Genomic DNA, 16,770 nt, shown 5'->3' with positions numbered 1-16,770 from the left:
TCCATGCCCCTCAGGAGGAATATTCCCAGGAGCAGATTGATTGGGCTTTCATTCCTGTCTCTGATCGACAGAATTGCTTAGACCTCATCACAGCCAAACCTCATGGAATTCTCCGGATTCTGGATGACCAAACCAACTTGCCTCAGGTCAGATGGACTTTACAAATCTCAAACTGGTGGGGAGGGGGTGTGTCCCAGGTGTGACCCATAGGTCACCTGTGGTTCACCAGCTGCTTTGATGTGTCCCATGACATCCCCAACATTCCTTCCTTCTCTCCGCACTTGTGCACAAAGTTGATATTGCCCCAGTGGCAAAAGAAAGACTTCAATTTCTGTCGTGATTTTCATGACTTCAGCATGTCCCAAAGTATTTTAAATACTTTAGAAGTGAAGTCACTGTTGTAATGTAGGAACATGCAGCCAATTTATACACAGCTCTGGAGTCAAATTGGAATGTCCTCTCCAGGGTGTAAGCCTGGGTAAAATTTGTGGAGACCCTGGGCTGCCCAAATGTCAGGATCTCCTCTCCACCTCCCTGGTTAAGTCCAAAGGGATGTAAAGCACTACATTTGGCACCGGCTTGGTTGCAGGGGTTGCCGGAAGGATGACGTATTTAGACATCATTCGGGGTTTACTCCCTTAGCTTTCAACTCCCCAGGGTATCCACAAGCCAGTGGAGCTATTCACCCATAGCTGGGAGTTTGATTCATAAGTGTCAGGACATGTCCACATGCTGGTGGGCCTGCACACTGCATGTCTGGGGGCCAAACCTCCTCTGAGTTCCTCTGAAACTTTAGCCTGGGGCTGCGAGGGGTCCAATTTCTGTGTGTCACCACGAGGAGGCACAGCTGAGGACTTACCGATGGAGAAGCTGTGTATTGATAGGGAGAGACTTACATATTTGTGTCTCCTTTTTTTACATTGCTGTGAGCCAGCGGTTTAGGCTGAAAAAGAGAAGCAAATTAGCACAGAAAGGTGGAAAGCATATCAACACTCTCCACCCACACAGTAGATGCATCTCATCATATATAGCAAGATCCCAAAAACATAAAATTAGATAATGACTAGATAATCTGCTATAATAATATGGAATAGATATTGACCATGACACAGTGGAGAAAGCTCACTGTCATGTAATGAGTTAATAGAATAGCTATGCTGACTGATGTAGACCATGACGTGACAGCAACATCAGCAATCATGTGCTAGACACTCGGGAGAGAGGATGGAACATTCTGTACTCATGAGAGACACACTCTGTAACCTATCTTATACGTAATGTTAATAAACCAGTTTGGAGCAAGTACCAGAGTAAGACTACAGTTTCTCTAGATACGTTAGGCTATACATACCAGAAGCCAGCAACCACGCCACCAGCATATGAAACATGGTAGCAGCGGTGGTGACACCAATCTAACCAAGGGCTGGTGCCATCGATGGGACCATGGCAAGAAAGTGCAAGAAAACCTCATAGAAGTAAGAATCTGAACACATCCCTAAGAAAGAGGCAAACTGGAAACTGGTAGTGGTGCCTGTAGCAGTTGAGCAGCCACTGCCTTTTCCGAAGCAGTCTAAAGACTTTAAGGGCCCACACAGAGGCCAGAGTTGGGAGTTTTGGAAGAAAAACTTCCTCAGGCACCCAGCAGCATCGGAATTGCATGCTAAGGAGCAGCAGCACCAGGTTAGTTTATTCCGCTACCTGTAGGACTGGTTGCCGACAGTATCCTCTTGAGACGGGTGGAAGGGACCTCCGCAGGCTTTGACACTGACCTTAAAGCCTTCGACACATATTTTAGTCTGCCACAGAACCTCATAATCGAGCAAGCGGTTCAATATGCTACGCAGGCCGCACTCAGAGAGCTAAGCCAGGCTATGATCTGTCGAGGCACTGAGGCTCTAGATTATTCTTTTTACTGGGTAGGCCCAAGGGCAATGGCTCCACCCACTCAAAAGCCCACTAAAATGGGCAAGAAGACAGGAAATCCCACAGCGGCCATTTTGAGATGCTTATGTTGTGATGCAAAGAAATGACACAGGCGCCAAGACTGTCCAGCAGGGGTGGCAAAATTCTTCCAGTGTGGGAAGACTGGACATTTTAAATGCTTCTCAAGTCCAACACCTTTAAGTGAGGAAGAAGACAAGGAAATATTTGAGGCGCATTCCATCCAAGAAATTAGAAACCATGACAAAGACGAAATTACGGGGTTTCTAGGGGAAGTAAATGGTCTTAATCAAAACTATTGGTCAGTCACAGTGCAAGTTAAAGGCTTCGGCACCAACTTTAAAATTGACACCGTAGCTGGTATTAACATACTAGCTGATCATCTGGATGGCTTCCGTCGCTCTCCATCCATCAGATGCAAGGTCCAGATAGCACAACCTTTCCAGTAAAAGGCAGGCTAATCACTCCTCTTCATTACAAGAGACGACAGATTGTGAACAACATAGAGATAATCAATCAGCACACATCCTTATTGAGTGGAGATGTTGGCGTACTACTGGGTATTCTGGAAAACCAGATGATGACCTGCATTTGACCTTGATGCCTTTCATGGAAGAATTTCTGAAGATTTATGTAGAACCAGTGGATTTCCAGCCTATAGCAGCTGAAGAGGTTTACTCAGTCAGCAGTGATTTCCTTTCCATCACAGACACCATCCACTAGACCCTGGGGGAATATTAAGGTAATGGATCTCTCCATTCTTTACGAAGCTAGGCAAGAGGTGGCACTGAAAGCACAAAATATAGGCTCACATTCCAGTGAATACTGAGTGAATACTGCCCGCTGTTGGATTGAGATGTTAAACCGAGGCCCTGTCTGCCCCCTCATGCGGGTGGCACTATTCGAAGAAGTATAGGTGAGTGTTTCATATGCTGGTGGTGGGGTTGTTAGTGTTAAAGGAGGAGGGGGATAAGAAAGCACTCCGGCAGACATTGGCCATCTACAAGAAGACCTTTTGGACCTGGGTTGGTTCTTTCCTGAAGAATGAGGAAGAGGCCGCCGTAGCTCTGAGTGATCCATTGGAAGATGAGGCCCTAAAGGTTAATACGCTGTCCCACTTGACAGCCAAACCATATGAAGTTGCTATTTTCTTTTTTGAGCAGTCAGTGGCTGAGCAGCATTCAGATCTTCGTCCCACTGAACCTACCAATGCGATGCCTTGTGTATCACTGGTTAGCCAAATGTTGTCCAGGAGAACAACATGCTTGACTCCATGCTTGAGTCCGTAGGATCTCTCTGCCAGAGAGTTGGTAGCACCTGTTTCCTTGGGGAAAGTAAATTGACGCCCATGCTTCAGCCCATGCTGAAAATCGTCTTCCCACTAGATCTGTTCTTCAGAACAGAAGCCATGGCAAAATCTTCAGAGCTTCTACAGCTTCAGAACCCTGAATGGAAATTCTTCATCTTATCATCTTAGAGAATCATCCTAATGTCAAGAATAGTGTTATTTTATCTTCTTATCCTCAACAATTCTTCCCGTTGCCCAAGGTGGAGCAGTTTCACACAGTGAAATGTGTGGCAAAGTTACCACTGCCTACAGAAAGTGAATATCTTTTCCAAAATATCATCAAGAACCTATCTCTTCTTCGTTTCCTACATGCCGACAGGAATTTCGTCATTCTTCTTCTCATAGTCCTGATTCGTTGGAATCTCAGATCTTCAATATCTTTTTCATTCTCAATGCAGCAGTGAATGATATGGCTGTGAGAATCTTCATTGGGAGTTGAAGATTCTTCATCTGTGGTCTTTCCCCAGTGTGCTTCGAGGGAGCAGAAGATTCCTGAGAAAGTCCAAATTTCTTCTCTTCTATTTGAAGAGAGTCCAAGTGTTGCTGTCCTTCAGTCTTCTCTCTTGGATCAGTCTTTCATTGGTAAGGTTCCACGGTCCTTACAATTCAGAGGTCCTGGAGTTTACACTCCAATTACGAGCAGCTGTGAAGTTGCTGTCCCATTTTGCTGTTGATGATGTCCTCCAAGGAGCAGAGGAACACCCGTATGTCTCCAAGACATCATCACTGTGGGAGACTCTTAATGGTGACTTGCGGTGGGGGTGTGGTTGGGGGAGGGGGGGGTGGTGAGGAGGGGTGAGGAGGGGAAGAGTGGGAGTAGGAGTTGGGTAGAATCTGTAGCTGTAAAAGGGAGTTACAGAAATGCAATGTAAATAGTTTAAATATAGTTTCATATTGTTGTTAAGTTGATGGAATAGATGGGGGGAGGTACAGTGTAATGGGTTATTAGAATAGCTATTCTAATGAGTGATGTAGACCATGAAGTATCAGTGAAAGCAACAGTCATGTGCTAGGCACTTGGGAGAGAGGATGGAACACTCTGTAATCAGGAGAGACATACCTACTCTGTAACCTAACTTAACTATAGTGTTAATAAACCAGTTTGAAACAAGTGCCAGAGTAAGACTAGTCTCTCTAAACAAGATAGGCCACACACACCAGAAGCCAGTGTGAGGGGACTAAGACCTCACCCTGTGTATTTTTATAGAATATATATAGATACCCTCATGACTATTTCTAAAATTTTAAAGCCTGGAAAAGGACCTTATAAAATGACTGACTCTATGTCTATCTGTGACCGTCTAACAAAAAGAGCTACCTGGCAGTATTGAAGAAAGTTTCACCTTGTTATCCCTGGAGAGACACTAATGACCCCACTGTGGGCTTCACAGACCAAGCTCAAAGAGAACTATACAAAGGCCATCTGCACTTTAGAACCCATCTGGCCAACCGAAGTCTGCTAGTCTGCTCGGACAGAGGGTCTCGCAACCTTCCTTTTAATTCTTAATGGCTGGGACATTCAAGAACCTCGGGGACCCAGATGAGGGATACATGTCCTTTGTCAAAGGTGGTGTGGAGAGATGGGAGTCATGTGATAGGGACCTCTAGCTGGTGGAACCAGTTATGTTGCCCTGCTGTACTGTAAACTCAGTCTGCCATTTTACCATCCTACGAGCAGCCTCACAGAAAAGGGGCTCTGCCCTGGCCGAAAACTGCCCCCATCTACACTGTTTTCTGCTGGAACACCTGTACCATCGCCTACAACATTGATTCATCTTTGTGTGAAACAATACTTTTTATCTCTGTGATCTCTGCACTGTAAATCTTTCTTTTTTCCATCCCTTTTTTACTGTATGAATGTAAAGAAGGCAATGTTACTTCCCTCCTCCCTTGGTTTGAGTGTGTGTAAATAAACCAACCCTTTGAGTTCACCCTATCTCAGGTTTGCTGTGGGGTTATTAATAGAATATTGGATCACACTAAAACTGAGGGGTTGGGAAATACGCCACCGCTTATAAAAGGGGGAAGCAAATCAAAAACACCTTTCTGTTTATGGGTGGGTGGGTGAAGGGAGAAATTTGTGCTGTTTAAATTAACCCCCCTCCTGTCCTTAACTCCAGCAACCCCGTCACCATCATATGAAACACTCACCTATACTTTTTCGAATAGTGCCATCCACACCCTCAGTTTAACATCTCATCTGAATGATCACCTCCAGTATTCAGTGGGCAATATTCACTCAGTTCTGCACTGGAGTGTGAGCCTATATTTTGTGCTTAAGTCTTTACAGTGGGACTTGAAACTGCAACCTTTTGACTTGGAGGAGAGCGTGCTACCAATCGAGTGACTGCTGACACATGAATTCAATTCTTTAAACCTCTCATGGAGAATTGAGAAAGGTTGCCCCCTGATGGGTGAATTTTGACATTAAGAATCCACCTGTCACCAGTCAGTCAAGACTGTGAATGTACAGGGCCAGAGCTTCCAAGGTTTCAGGGAAAGGGCAGGGAGTGAATGGGAGGGGGAGAGGTTAGGGGAGGCTAAAGGTTGAAGGGGAAGGGATGCTTGTACTTTTGCATAGAGTGTTGCTATTTTGTATATATGAAGTATTTACTTTTAGGTGTCCGTTGGTTTTTGTATGATGCGTGGGTACTTGTGGTATTTGTGTGCACTGTGGCTCACGGTTCAGCGTAATCATATACAACACAGTTATTGGTTTTGACACATGCATCCGGCTCCCATCTTCAAAAGCATGTGCTGGGCACACCCTCTCCGCCAATGACTGGAAGATTTTGGGCCAGAGTCAAGGTGGGACATGGACTCAAACATTTGTGTCACTGATGAAGAACACTTGCCCCTGTTTATTTGGGCCAGTCCTTTGCTGGTTGTTTCACAACTATGTTTCCAGCTGTAGGCAGATTGAGTTGTATACACAGTGATGGACAAGTGATTCCTCTTGGAATATAAATCAAAGAAATGACTGAAACCAAAACTTATCAAACTCCCCCTTTAAACATAGAACCATAAAATGGTTACAACGCAAAAGGAGGCCATACAGCCTGGAGAGACCATGTCACTTCCCTGCAACAGCAATCCAGTGAGTCCTACACCTCCACCCTTACCTCATAACTCTACACATTTCATTCCCTTTAATTAATACCCAATTCCCTTAGAACCATAGAACCATAGAACACTACAGCACAGAAAACAGGCCATTCTGCCCTTCTAGTCTGTGCCGAAATATTATTCTGCTAGTCCCATTGATCTGCACCTAGTCCATAACCCTCCAGACCTCTCCCATCCATGTATCTATCCAATTTGTTCTTAAAACTTAAGAGTGAGCCCGCATTTACCATGTCAGATGGTAGCTCATTCCACACTCTCACCACTCTCTGAGTGAAGAAGTTCCCCCTAATGTTCCCCCTAAACCTTTCCCCTTTCACCCTAAAGCCATGTCCTCTCGTGTTTATCTCTCCTAATCTAAGTGGAAAGAGCCTACTCGCATTTACTCTGTCTATACCCCTCATAATTTTGTAAACTTCTATCAAATCTCCCCTCATTCTTCTATGCTCCAAGGAATAAAGTCCTAACCTGTTTAATCTTTCCCTGTAACTCAACTCCTTAAGACCCGGCAACATCCTAGTAAATCTTCTCTGCACTCTCTCAATCTTACTGATATCCTTCCTGTAGTTAGGTGACCAGAACTGCACACAATACTCCTTCTGAAAGCCCCAGCTGAATCTGCCTCCACCACACTCTCAGGCAGTGCATTCAAGATCTAAACCACTCATACAAACAAAAATCTTTTTCCTCATGTCATTTTTCAGTTCTTCTTCCATTAACCTTAGATCAGTCTCTGTTTCTAGACTTTTCTGCCAATGGGAACATATTCTCTCTCTCTATTCTGTCCAGTCCCCTCATGATTTTGAACACCTCTATCAAATCTCATTCTCAATCTTCTTTTCTAGAGTGAACAGCCCCAGCTTTTCCAATGTAGCACGTAACTGAAGCCCCTCACCCATGAAACCATTCTCGTGAATCCTTTCTGCAATCTCTCTAAAGCCTTTACATCCTTCTTAAAGTACAGTGCCCAGAACCAGACACTCCAATTTTGACTGAACCAGTCTTTGATACAGCCTTCTCATAAGTTAATCCTTTTACAGTACAGAAGGAGCCATTTGGCTATTGAGTCTGTCGATTTTCCCTGGAGCAATCCAGTCAATCCTATTCCACAGCTCCCCTACCCCCAGCCCCTCTCTACCTCTGCAGCCCTGCAAATTTATTTCCTTCAAGCATCCACCCAATTTCCTTTTGAAATCATGAATCATCTATGCTTCCATCATCCTTGTGTGCAGCAGTTGTTCCAGGTCATTACCACTCACTGAATAAAAAAATCCTTCCTCCCATCCCCCTGCATTTCTTGCCTAAAACCTTTAGCCTGTATCCCCCAGTCCTTGTACCATCAGCAAATTTGTTCCCTGTCTACCTTATCCAAACCTGCCATAATCTTGTACACCTCTATCAAATTTCCTTTGCTCCAATGAAAATAATCCTGCCTTCTCCAACCTAACCTTGTAGCTAGAATCCCTCATCCCTGGCACCATTTCGGTAAATCTCGTCTGCAGCCTCTCAAGGACCCTCACATCCCACCTAAAGTGTGGTGATTAGAACTGGACTAAATACTCTCGTTGTGACATAAACAGAGCTTTCTAAAGGTTCAGCATAAGTTCTTTGATTTTGTACTCTATGCCTCTATTTATAAAGCCCAGGATCCCATATACCTTTTTAATCATTTTCTCAACTTGACACCTTCAACGATTTGTGTATATTTGCCTCCAGGTCTCTCTGTTACTACATTATTTTAAGATTGTACCCATTATTTTATATTGCCTCTCATCGTTCTTCCTTCCAAAATGTAAAAGCAGTGATCCTAGTACCTGTCCCTAGGGAATCTCAGTATAAACCTTCCTCCAGTCCAAAAACAACTGTTCACCATGACTTTGCCCTGTCATTTTGCCAACTTTGTGGACTTGCTGCCATTGTCCCTTTTATTCGATGGGCTTCAGCTATGCCTCAGCAAAAAGCTCAATTTTTTTAAACACTATTTGCCTTTAAAAAATCCATGTTGGCATTTTTTAACTAACCCACACTTGTCCAAGACCAACATGGCAGAAATTTACCATTAGGGGCTTCCAACCAGCATATTTTATTTATTACAGCTTCGGACCACGCAGAAAACCAACCTCAAATTAAAGCAACTCAATGGAAGAGCTGAATAGACACAGCAACACTGAACTGAGACAGGCAACTCTTTTGAGTACAATCACAGTTCTTGGTTTCCAGGAGTGGGACATGAACCCACAACCCTCTGATTCAAAGGCGAGGGTGCTATGAACTGAGCCACAGCTGACACCTCCTGAGACAGGCAAAGTGAACCAAGCTAAACCAGCTAATGAGAACTGAAACACCTGCTAACACTGAACTGAGCTAAAGTAACAGAGACAGGTCTAACAGAGACAACACTAAGAAATTGCCAATCACAAACCAGCCAAAACAAACAGCCACACTGAACCACACTATACCAACCTAACTGAATTAATCCACCTAAAGAGAATCAAACCAAGCCAATCCAGCCAAAGAGAACAAAGCCACTTCAATCCAGCAATAGGTCAGCCATCATAGGCAGGCTGAACCAACTCAGTCAAAGAAAACTAAACTAGGACAGCCCCACAGAAAGCAGACCAGGCAAAATGAGCTAATCTAATCCAAACCAGGCAAAGTGCCAAAACAGTTAAGCTAAACTAAAATCAAATAACAGAACTGAGCGAAAAAACAGATCAAAGCCATCTTAGTGAAAGGATGCTGAACCAATTCAACTGAGCTTAACTACAGACAATCGAACAAGAACAATCTGTACTGAGTGAGATGCTGGGGATCAGTTTTGTGTAAATGATGACTGTACTCTGATTTGTGTTGTGTTTTTATTTTAAGGCTACAGATCACACCTTCCTCCAGAAATGTCACTACCAGCACAGCAACAATCCCTGGTATGTGAAACCCAAGTTGCCCCTACCAGTTTTTACAATTAGACACTATGCTGGTGCAGTAACATACCAGGTAAGTGAAAATATTAATTTAATCAACATTTGTCTTTTTAATTTGTGAATTTGAACTTTAATGGTTCTCAATGCTGAGAATATAAAGTCATTCCAACTATTATATCATTATCCTGTCGAACATTCCCAGAACAGGTGCAATACTGGGTTAGATACAGAGTAAAGATCCCTCTACACTGTCCCACCAAACACTCCCAGGGCATGTACAGCATGGGTTATGCAGAGTAAATTTCCATTACACTGTCGCAGAAAGGTCAAGTGTCTTTGTGGCTTTTTTCTGCTGTAATTCTAACCTTTTTTTAATTTTGACAAGTAACTTGTCGTGCTCATGATGCTTTTCTCCAAACCCGTTTCTGTTCTGTTCTCTCCATACGGTTCATCTTACATTCACTCCAACTTTCATTTTACTTAGCAATTTTGTTCCTCTTATCACTAAGAAAGCCCATTTAATGTCTTCCCTCTCTTATGGAAACTGCTATTGGACATCACGTTGCATGTTTATGGAGGTTCCTGTTTCATTCTTGATTTCAGAATCTTATTTTTTGGCAAGGCAATGGTGACCCTCCTGCCTATCTATATAGCTCTCTGATTTTACTCTTAAACACTTTAACAAATTGGTATTGTATTGGATATTTCCTTTTCCAAAGTTTCTGATTGGGTCTGGCAATATATTTTCTGAACCAGTTGACATTATATGGCCTTCCATCAGCTATTTAGCTTCCTCTTAAATCTATCTATTTAATCTGTAGTCCTTGATCCTTTTTTCATGAATTGTGGGTCTTCCCATGTTCTATCGCCTCTCTCATTTTGCTGCTTCTCCACAATAATGATTGCCACACAACCTTATCCACTGTTATGCTGAGCAATCTGTTCCACATTCATCAACTCTCTTTCAGACCAGCCACCTTCAATGCTGCTACCTCTATTTCTGTTGTCATGTATTAGTTGAAGAGTTAGGATGTTGAAGTGTTACAGAACCTTGTCCTTCAATATGGAAATAAAAATCTTGCAGTTTCTTCTTCACGTCTCTATGATCCAATCAACCACTTTCACCTCTTCCCTTTGGCTGCTTCCTAGTCCTTTCTCATCTGATCATGTTCTTGATTATCTTCTCTGGTCTCTGTACAGCTCTTACATCTCCTGCACTGTTAAGAATATCTCCAAGAAGCTTGATTTTCTCTTCCCAGTTTCCTTTCCCAGCTCCTTTTAGGGAAGGCTAAATCAGGTCAATGAGGGAAGATTGGAACTAAATTTGGGAGTTGGGAGTTCCAGTAATCTAGTCTCTAACATCGATTGCATTCAGAGCATTCTTAGTGATTGACTAAACAGGCTAAACTTATCACTGGAACCTGGAGAATCTGCTACTGGGAGCTGGGTTTCTTCTGACTAGTTCCTGAAAAGCCCAGAGCCAATGCCTCAAAAGATCCAGAATAGAGCAGCAGTGCAAAGTTTACCCATGCTCTGTACTGATGAGAAGCTTAGTTTTAACTGGTTAATCTCCAGTAACCTGAGCACACTTGTATTTTGCCAACCAGAATAACAGGTTACTGGGGACTATTATGCTGCACATGCCCTGTAGGTGAAGATTGTATTCATGGTCCAGATCTACTGGTCAGTGACTGAGTGAGGCTACATGCCACTGACCATGTTTAAAACATCGCCCTTAGCTTTACACATTGGACCATTGGACCTTCCTGTCCTGCCTCTGCTTCAGTCCATTGCCGAGCAGAGTTGGGGGGGGCCCAGTAGTGAAGTGCAATTTCAGCAAAGCCACTCCCTTTTTACAACATGAATAGAAGACACGCCCCTGAAGGCCTGTCGTCTGGTCATTCACTTCCACGGTCTTGAAATGGGCCTTTCTTTGTTAGGTTCCCCCCGGCCCCTCAAACCCACATTCCAAAAGGTGCTCAGCCTCCAATCTGACACTGCTCAACCCCCTCCACATACCCCTACACTGCTCACCCCTCTCCACGTACCCCTACACTGCTCACCCCTCTCCACATACCCCTACACTGCTCACCACCCTCCACATACCAAAACACTGCTCACCACCCTCCACATACCCCTACACTGCTCACCCCTCTCCACGTACCCCTACACTGCTCACCCCTCTCCACGTACCCCTACACTGCTCACCCCTCTCCACATACCCCTACACTGCTCACCCCTCTCCACATACCCCTACACTGCTCACCACCCTCCACATACCAAAACACTGCTCACCACCCTCCACATACCCCTACACTGCTCACCCCTCTCCACGTACCCCTACACTGCTCACCCCTCTCCACGTACCTCTACACTGCTCACCCCTCTCCACATACCCCTACACTGCTCACCCCTCTCCACATACCCCTACACTGCTCACCACCCTCCACATACCAAAACACTGCTCACCACCCTCCACATACCCCTACACTGCTCACCCCTCTCCACGTACCCCTACACTGCTCACCCCTCTCCACGTACCCCTACACTGCTCACCCCTCTCCACATACCCCTACACTGCTCACCCCTCTCCACGTACCCCTGACACTGCTCACCCCTTCCACATACCCCTACACTGCTCACCCCTTCCACATACCCCTACACTGCTCACCCCTCTCCATGTACCCCTGACACTGCTCACCCCCCTCCACGTACCCCTATACTGCTCACCCCCCTCCACATACCCCTACACTGCTCACCCCCCTCCACATACCCCTGCACTGCTCACCCCTTCCACATACCCCTGACACTGCTCACCCCCCTCCACGTACCCCTGACACTGCTCACCCCCCTCCACGTACCCCTAACGCTGCTCACCCCTCTCCACGTACCCCCAACGCTGCTCACCCCTCTCCACATACCCCTGACACTGCTAACCCCCCTCCACGTACCCCTGACGCTGCTCACCCCTCTCCACGTACCCCCGACGTTGCTCACCCCTCTCCACGTACCCCTGACGCTGCTCACCCCTCTCCACGTACCCCTGACGCTGCTCACTTCCCTCCACGTACCCCTGACACTGCTCACCCCCCTCCACGTACCCCTACACTGCTCACCCCCCTCCACGTACACCCTACACTGCTCACCCCTCTCCACGTACCCCCTACACTGCTCACCCCCCTCCACATACCCCTACACTGCTCACCCCCCTCCACGTACCCCCTACACTGCTCACCCCTCTCCACGTACCCCTGACACTGCTCACCCCCCTCCACATACCCCTGACACTGCTCACCCCTTCCACATACCCCTACACTGCTCACCCCCCTCCGTATACCCCTGACACTGCTCACCCCTCTCCATGTACCCCCTACACTGCTTACCCCCCTCCACGTACCCCTACACTGCTCACCCTCCTCCACATACCCCTGACACTGCTCACCCCTCTCCATGTACCCCCTACACTGCTCACCCCTCTCCACATACACCCTACACTGCTCACCCCCCTCCACGTACCCCTACACTGCTCACCCCCCTCCACGTACCCCTACACTGCTCACCCCCCTCCGTATACCCCCTACACTGCTCACCCCTCTCCACATACACCCTACAGTGCTCCCCCCCTCCACGTACCCCTGACACTGCTCACCCCCCTCCACGTACCCCTACATTACTCACCCCCCTCCATGTACCCCTACACTGCTCACCCCCCTCCACGTACCCCTACACTACTCACCCCTCTCCACGTACCCCTGCACTGCTCACCCCCCTCCACGTACCCCTGCACTGCTCACCCCCCTCCACGTACCCCTGACACTGCTCACCCCTCTCCATGTACCCCCTACACTGCTCACCCCTCTCCACATACACCCTACACTGCTCACCCCCCTCCACGTACCCCTGCACTGCTCACCCCCCTCCACGTACCCCCTGACACTGCTCACCCCTCTCCACGTACCCCTGACACTGCTCACCCCTCTCCACGTACCCCTACACTGCTCACCCCCCTCCACGTACCCCTGACACTGCTCACCCCTCTCCACGTACCCCCTACACTGCTCACCCCCTCCACGCACCCCTACACTGCTCACCCCTTCCACGTACCCCCTACACTGCTCACCCCTCTCCACGTACCCCTACACTGCTCACCCTTCCACGTACCCCTGACACTGCTCACCCCTTCCACGTACCCCTGACACTGCTCACCCCTTCCACATACCCCTACACTGCTCACCCCTCTCCACGTACCACCTACAATGCTCCCCCCTCCACGTACCCCTACACAGCTCACATCCTCCATGCACCCCTACACTGCTCACCCCCCCCAACGTACCCCCGACGCTGCTCAACCCTTCCACGTACCCCCGACGCTGCTCACCCCTTCCACATACCCCTGACCTTCCCACCCCGTCCATGTACCCCCGAAACTGCACATCCCCTCCACATACCCTCTACACTGCTCATCCCCTCCACATACCCCTGACAATGCTCTCCCCCTCCTCCACATACCCCTGACACTGCTCTCCCCCTCCTCCACATACCCCTGACACTGCTCTCCCCCTCCTCCACATACCCCTGACACTGCTCTCCCCCTCCTCCACGTACCCCTGATACTGCTCACACCCTCTTGGTCATCCAGAGGCGCTGTGGGCCATCAGCAGCTGCAGAATTTAACTCAAACACAATCTGTAACCTCATGGCCGGCATATCCCCCACTCTATCATCACCATCAAGACAGAGGATCAACCTGGTTCAATGAGGAGTGCAGGAGGGCAATCCAGGAGCAACACCAGGCATACCTAAAAATTCAGCGTCAACCTGGTGAAGCTATAACACAAGAATACTTGTGTGCCGAACAGCATAAGCAGCAAGTGATAGACAGAGCTAAGCGATCCGACAACCAACAGATCAGATCTAAGCTCTGCAGTCCTACCACGTCCAGCCGTGAATGGTGGTGGAAAATGAAACAACTCACTGGAGGAGGAGGCTCCACAAATACCCCATCCTCAATGATGGGGGAGCCCAGCACGTCAGTGCAAAAGATAAGGTTGAAGCATTTACTACAAACTTCAGCCAGAAGTGCTGAGTGGATGATCCATCTCAGCCTCCTCCGGAGGTCCCCAGCATCACAGATGCCAGTCTTCAGCCAATTCGATTCACTCCATGTGATATCAAGAAACGGCTGAACACACTGGATACTGCAAAGGCTCTGGGCCCTGACAATATTTCGGCGATAATACTGAAGACTTGCGCTTGAGATCTTGCCGCACCTCTAGCCAAGCTGTTCCAGTACAGCTACAACACTGGCAGCTATCTGGCAATGTGGAAATTTGCCCAGGTATGTCCTGTACACAAAAAGCAGGACAAATCCAACCTGGTCAATTACCGCCCAGTCAGTTTAATTCCACACACCTCCGATACTGCTCACCCCCTCCACATACCCCTAACACTGCTCACCCTCTCCACATACCCCCAACACTGCTCACCCCCTCCACGTACCCCGACACTGCTCACCCCCTCCACATACCCCCGACACTGCTCATCCTCTCCATGTACCCCTGACATTGCTCACACCCCTCTACATACCCTCAACGCTGCTCACACCCTCCATGTATCCCCGATGCTGCTCACCCCCTCCACGTGCCCCCGACACTTCTCACCCCATCCACCTACTCACACCCTCCACATACTCCGACAATGCTCACGCCCTCCACGTACCCCCTACACTGCTCACCCCCCCAATGTACCCTGACACTGCTCAACTTCCTTACCTTCCCCTGTTATTGCCCTGCCCCCATTGCACCCCAGCCCTTGCACTCCCAGCACTGCTCACCCCGATACTGTCCATCCCTCTGAGCCCCCAACACTGCTCACACTTCCCTTAACCCCCTGCAGCACTTGACAATGCTCAGCACCCCACCAAACTCCCATCACTAACATGCTCAGCACTCCTACCCCCTGCCCAGATGTGGAAGTTGGTGGGGTGAGTATTGTCGGGGGTGGGGGTGAGCAGTGTCAGGGGTAGGGGGTGAGCAGTGGCAGGGGTGGGGGGGTGAGCAGTGTCAGGGGCGGTGGGGGTTGAGCAGTGTCGGGGGCGGTGGGGGGTGAGCAGTGTCGGGGGCGGTGGGGGTTGAGCAGTGTCGGGGGCGGTGGGGGTTGAGCAGTGGCAGGGGTGGGGGTGAGAGGTGGCAGGGGCGGTGGGGGTGAGCAGTGTCGGGGGCGGTGGGGGTTGAGCAGTATCGGGGGCGGTGGGGGGTGAGCAGTGTCGGGGGCGGTGGGGGTTGAGCAATGTCGGGGGCGGTGGGGGTGAGCAGTGTCGGGGGCGGTGGGGGTGAGCAGTGTCGGGGGCGGTGGGGGGTGAGCAGTGTCGGGGGCGGTGGGGGTGAGCAGTGTCGGGGGCGGTGAGGGGTGAGCAGTGTCGGGGGCGGTGGGGGGTGAGCAGTGTCGGGGGCGGTGGGGGTGAGCAGTGTCGGGGGCGGTGGGGGTGAGCAGTGTCAGGGGTGAGGGAATGAGCAGTGTCGGGGGCGGTGGGGGTGAGCTGTGTCAGGGGTGGGGGTTGAGCAGTGTCAGGGGTCAGGGGTTGAGCAGTGTCAGGGGTCAGGGGGTGAGCAGTGTCAGGTGTGGGGGGTGAGCAGTGTCGGGGGCGGTGGGGGTGAGCAGTGTCAGGGGTGGGGGGTGAGCAGTGTCAGGGGTGGGGGGTGAGCAGTGTCGGGGGCGGTGGGGGTTGAGCAGTGTCGGGGGCGGTGGGGGGTGAGCAGTGTCGGGGGCGGTGGGGGTGAGCAGTGTCGGGGGCGGTGAGGGGTGAGCAGTGTCGGGGGCGGTGGGGGGTGAGCAGTGTCGGGGGCGGTGGGGGTGAGCAGTGTCGGGGGCGGTGGGGGTGAGCAGTGTCAGGGGTGAGGGAATGAGCAGTGTCGGGGGCGGTGGGGGTGAGCTGTGTCAGGGGTGGGGGTTGAGCAGTGTCAGGGGTCAGGGGTTGAGCAGTGTCAGGGGTCAGGGGGTGAGCAGTGTCAGGTGTGGGGGGTGAGCAGTGTCGGGGGCGGTGGGGGTGAGCAGTGTCAGGGGTGGGGGGTGAGCAGTGTCAGGGGTGGGGGGTGAGCAGTGTCGGGGGCGGTGGGGGTTGAGCAGTGTCGGGGGCGGTGGGGGGGGGAAGTGTCGGGGGCGGTGGGGGTTGAGCAGTGTCAGGGGCGGTGGGGGTGAGCAGTGTCAGGGGCGGTGGGGGTGAGCAGTGTCAGGGGCGGTGGGGGTGAGCAGTGTCAGGGGCGGTGGGGGTGAGCAGTGTCAGGGGCGGTGGGGGTGAGCAGTGTCAGGGGCGGTGGGGGTGAGCAGTGTCAGGGGCGGTGGGGGTGAGCAGTGTCGGGCGGTGGGGGTGAGCAGTGTCAGGGGCGGTGGGGGTTAGCAGTGTCAGGGGTGGGGGAGTAAGCAGTGTCAGGGGCGGTG

The 16,770-nt window shown here is 49.7% G+C and overlaps 1 protein-coding gene across 1 annotated transcript in view; it reads left to right on the top strand.

The window, feature by feature from the left end:
* Positions 1–16,770, top strand: part of myo15b (myosin XVB) — a 461,255-nt gene that overhangs the window by 113,002 nt on the left and 331,483 nt on the right. Inside the window, exons 15-16 of the mRNA XM_078529125.1 lie at positions 15–146; positions 9,281–9,406. Coding sequence (XP_078385251.1) covers positions 15–146; positions 9,281–9,406 — 258 coding nt within the window. The remainder of the gene's footprint in view (positions 1–14; positions 147–9,280; positions 9,407–16,770) is intronic.

This window comes from Cetorhinus maximus, chromosome 24 (assembly GCF_964194155.1).
Source record: "Cetorhinus maximus chromosome 24, sCetMax3.hap1.1, whole genome shotgun sequence".
Taxonomy (NCBI): domain Eukaryota; kingdom Metazoa; phylum Chordata; class Chondrichthyes; order Lamniformes; family Cetorhinidae; genus Cetorhinus; species Cetorhinus maximus.
This window is presented reverse-complemented; position numbering and strand designations above follow the sequence as displayed.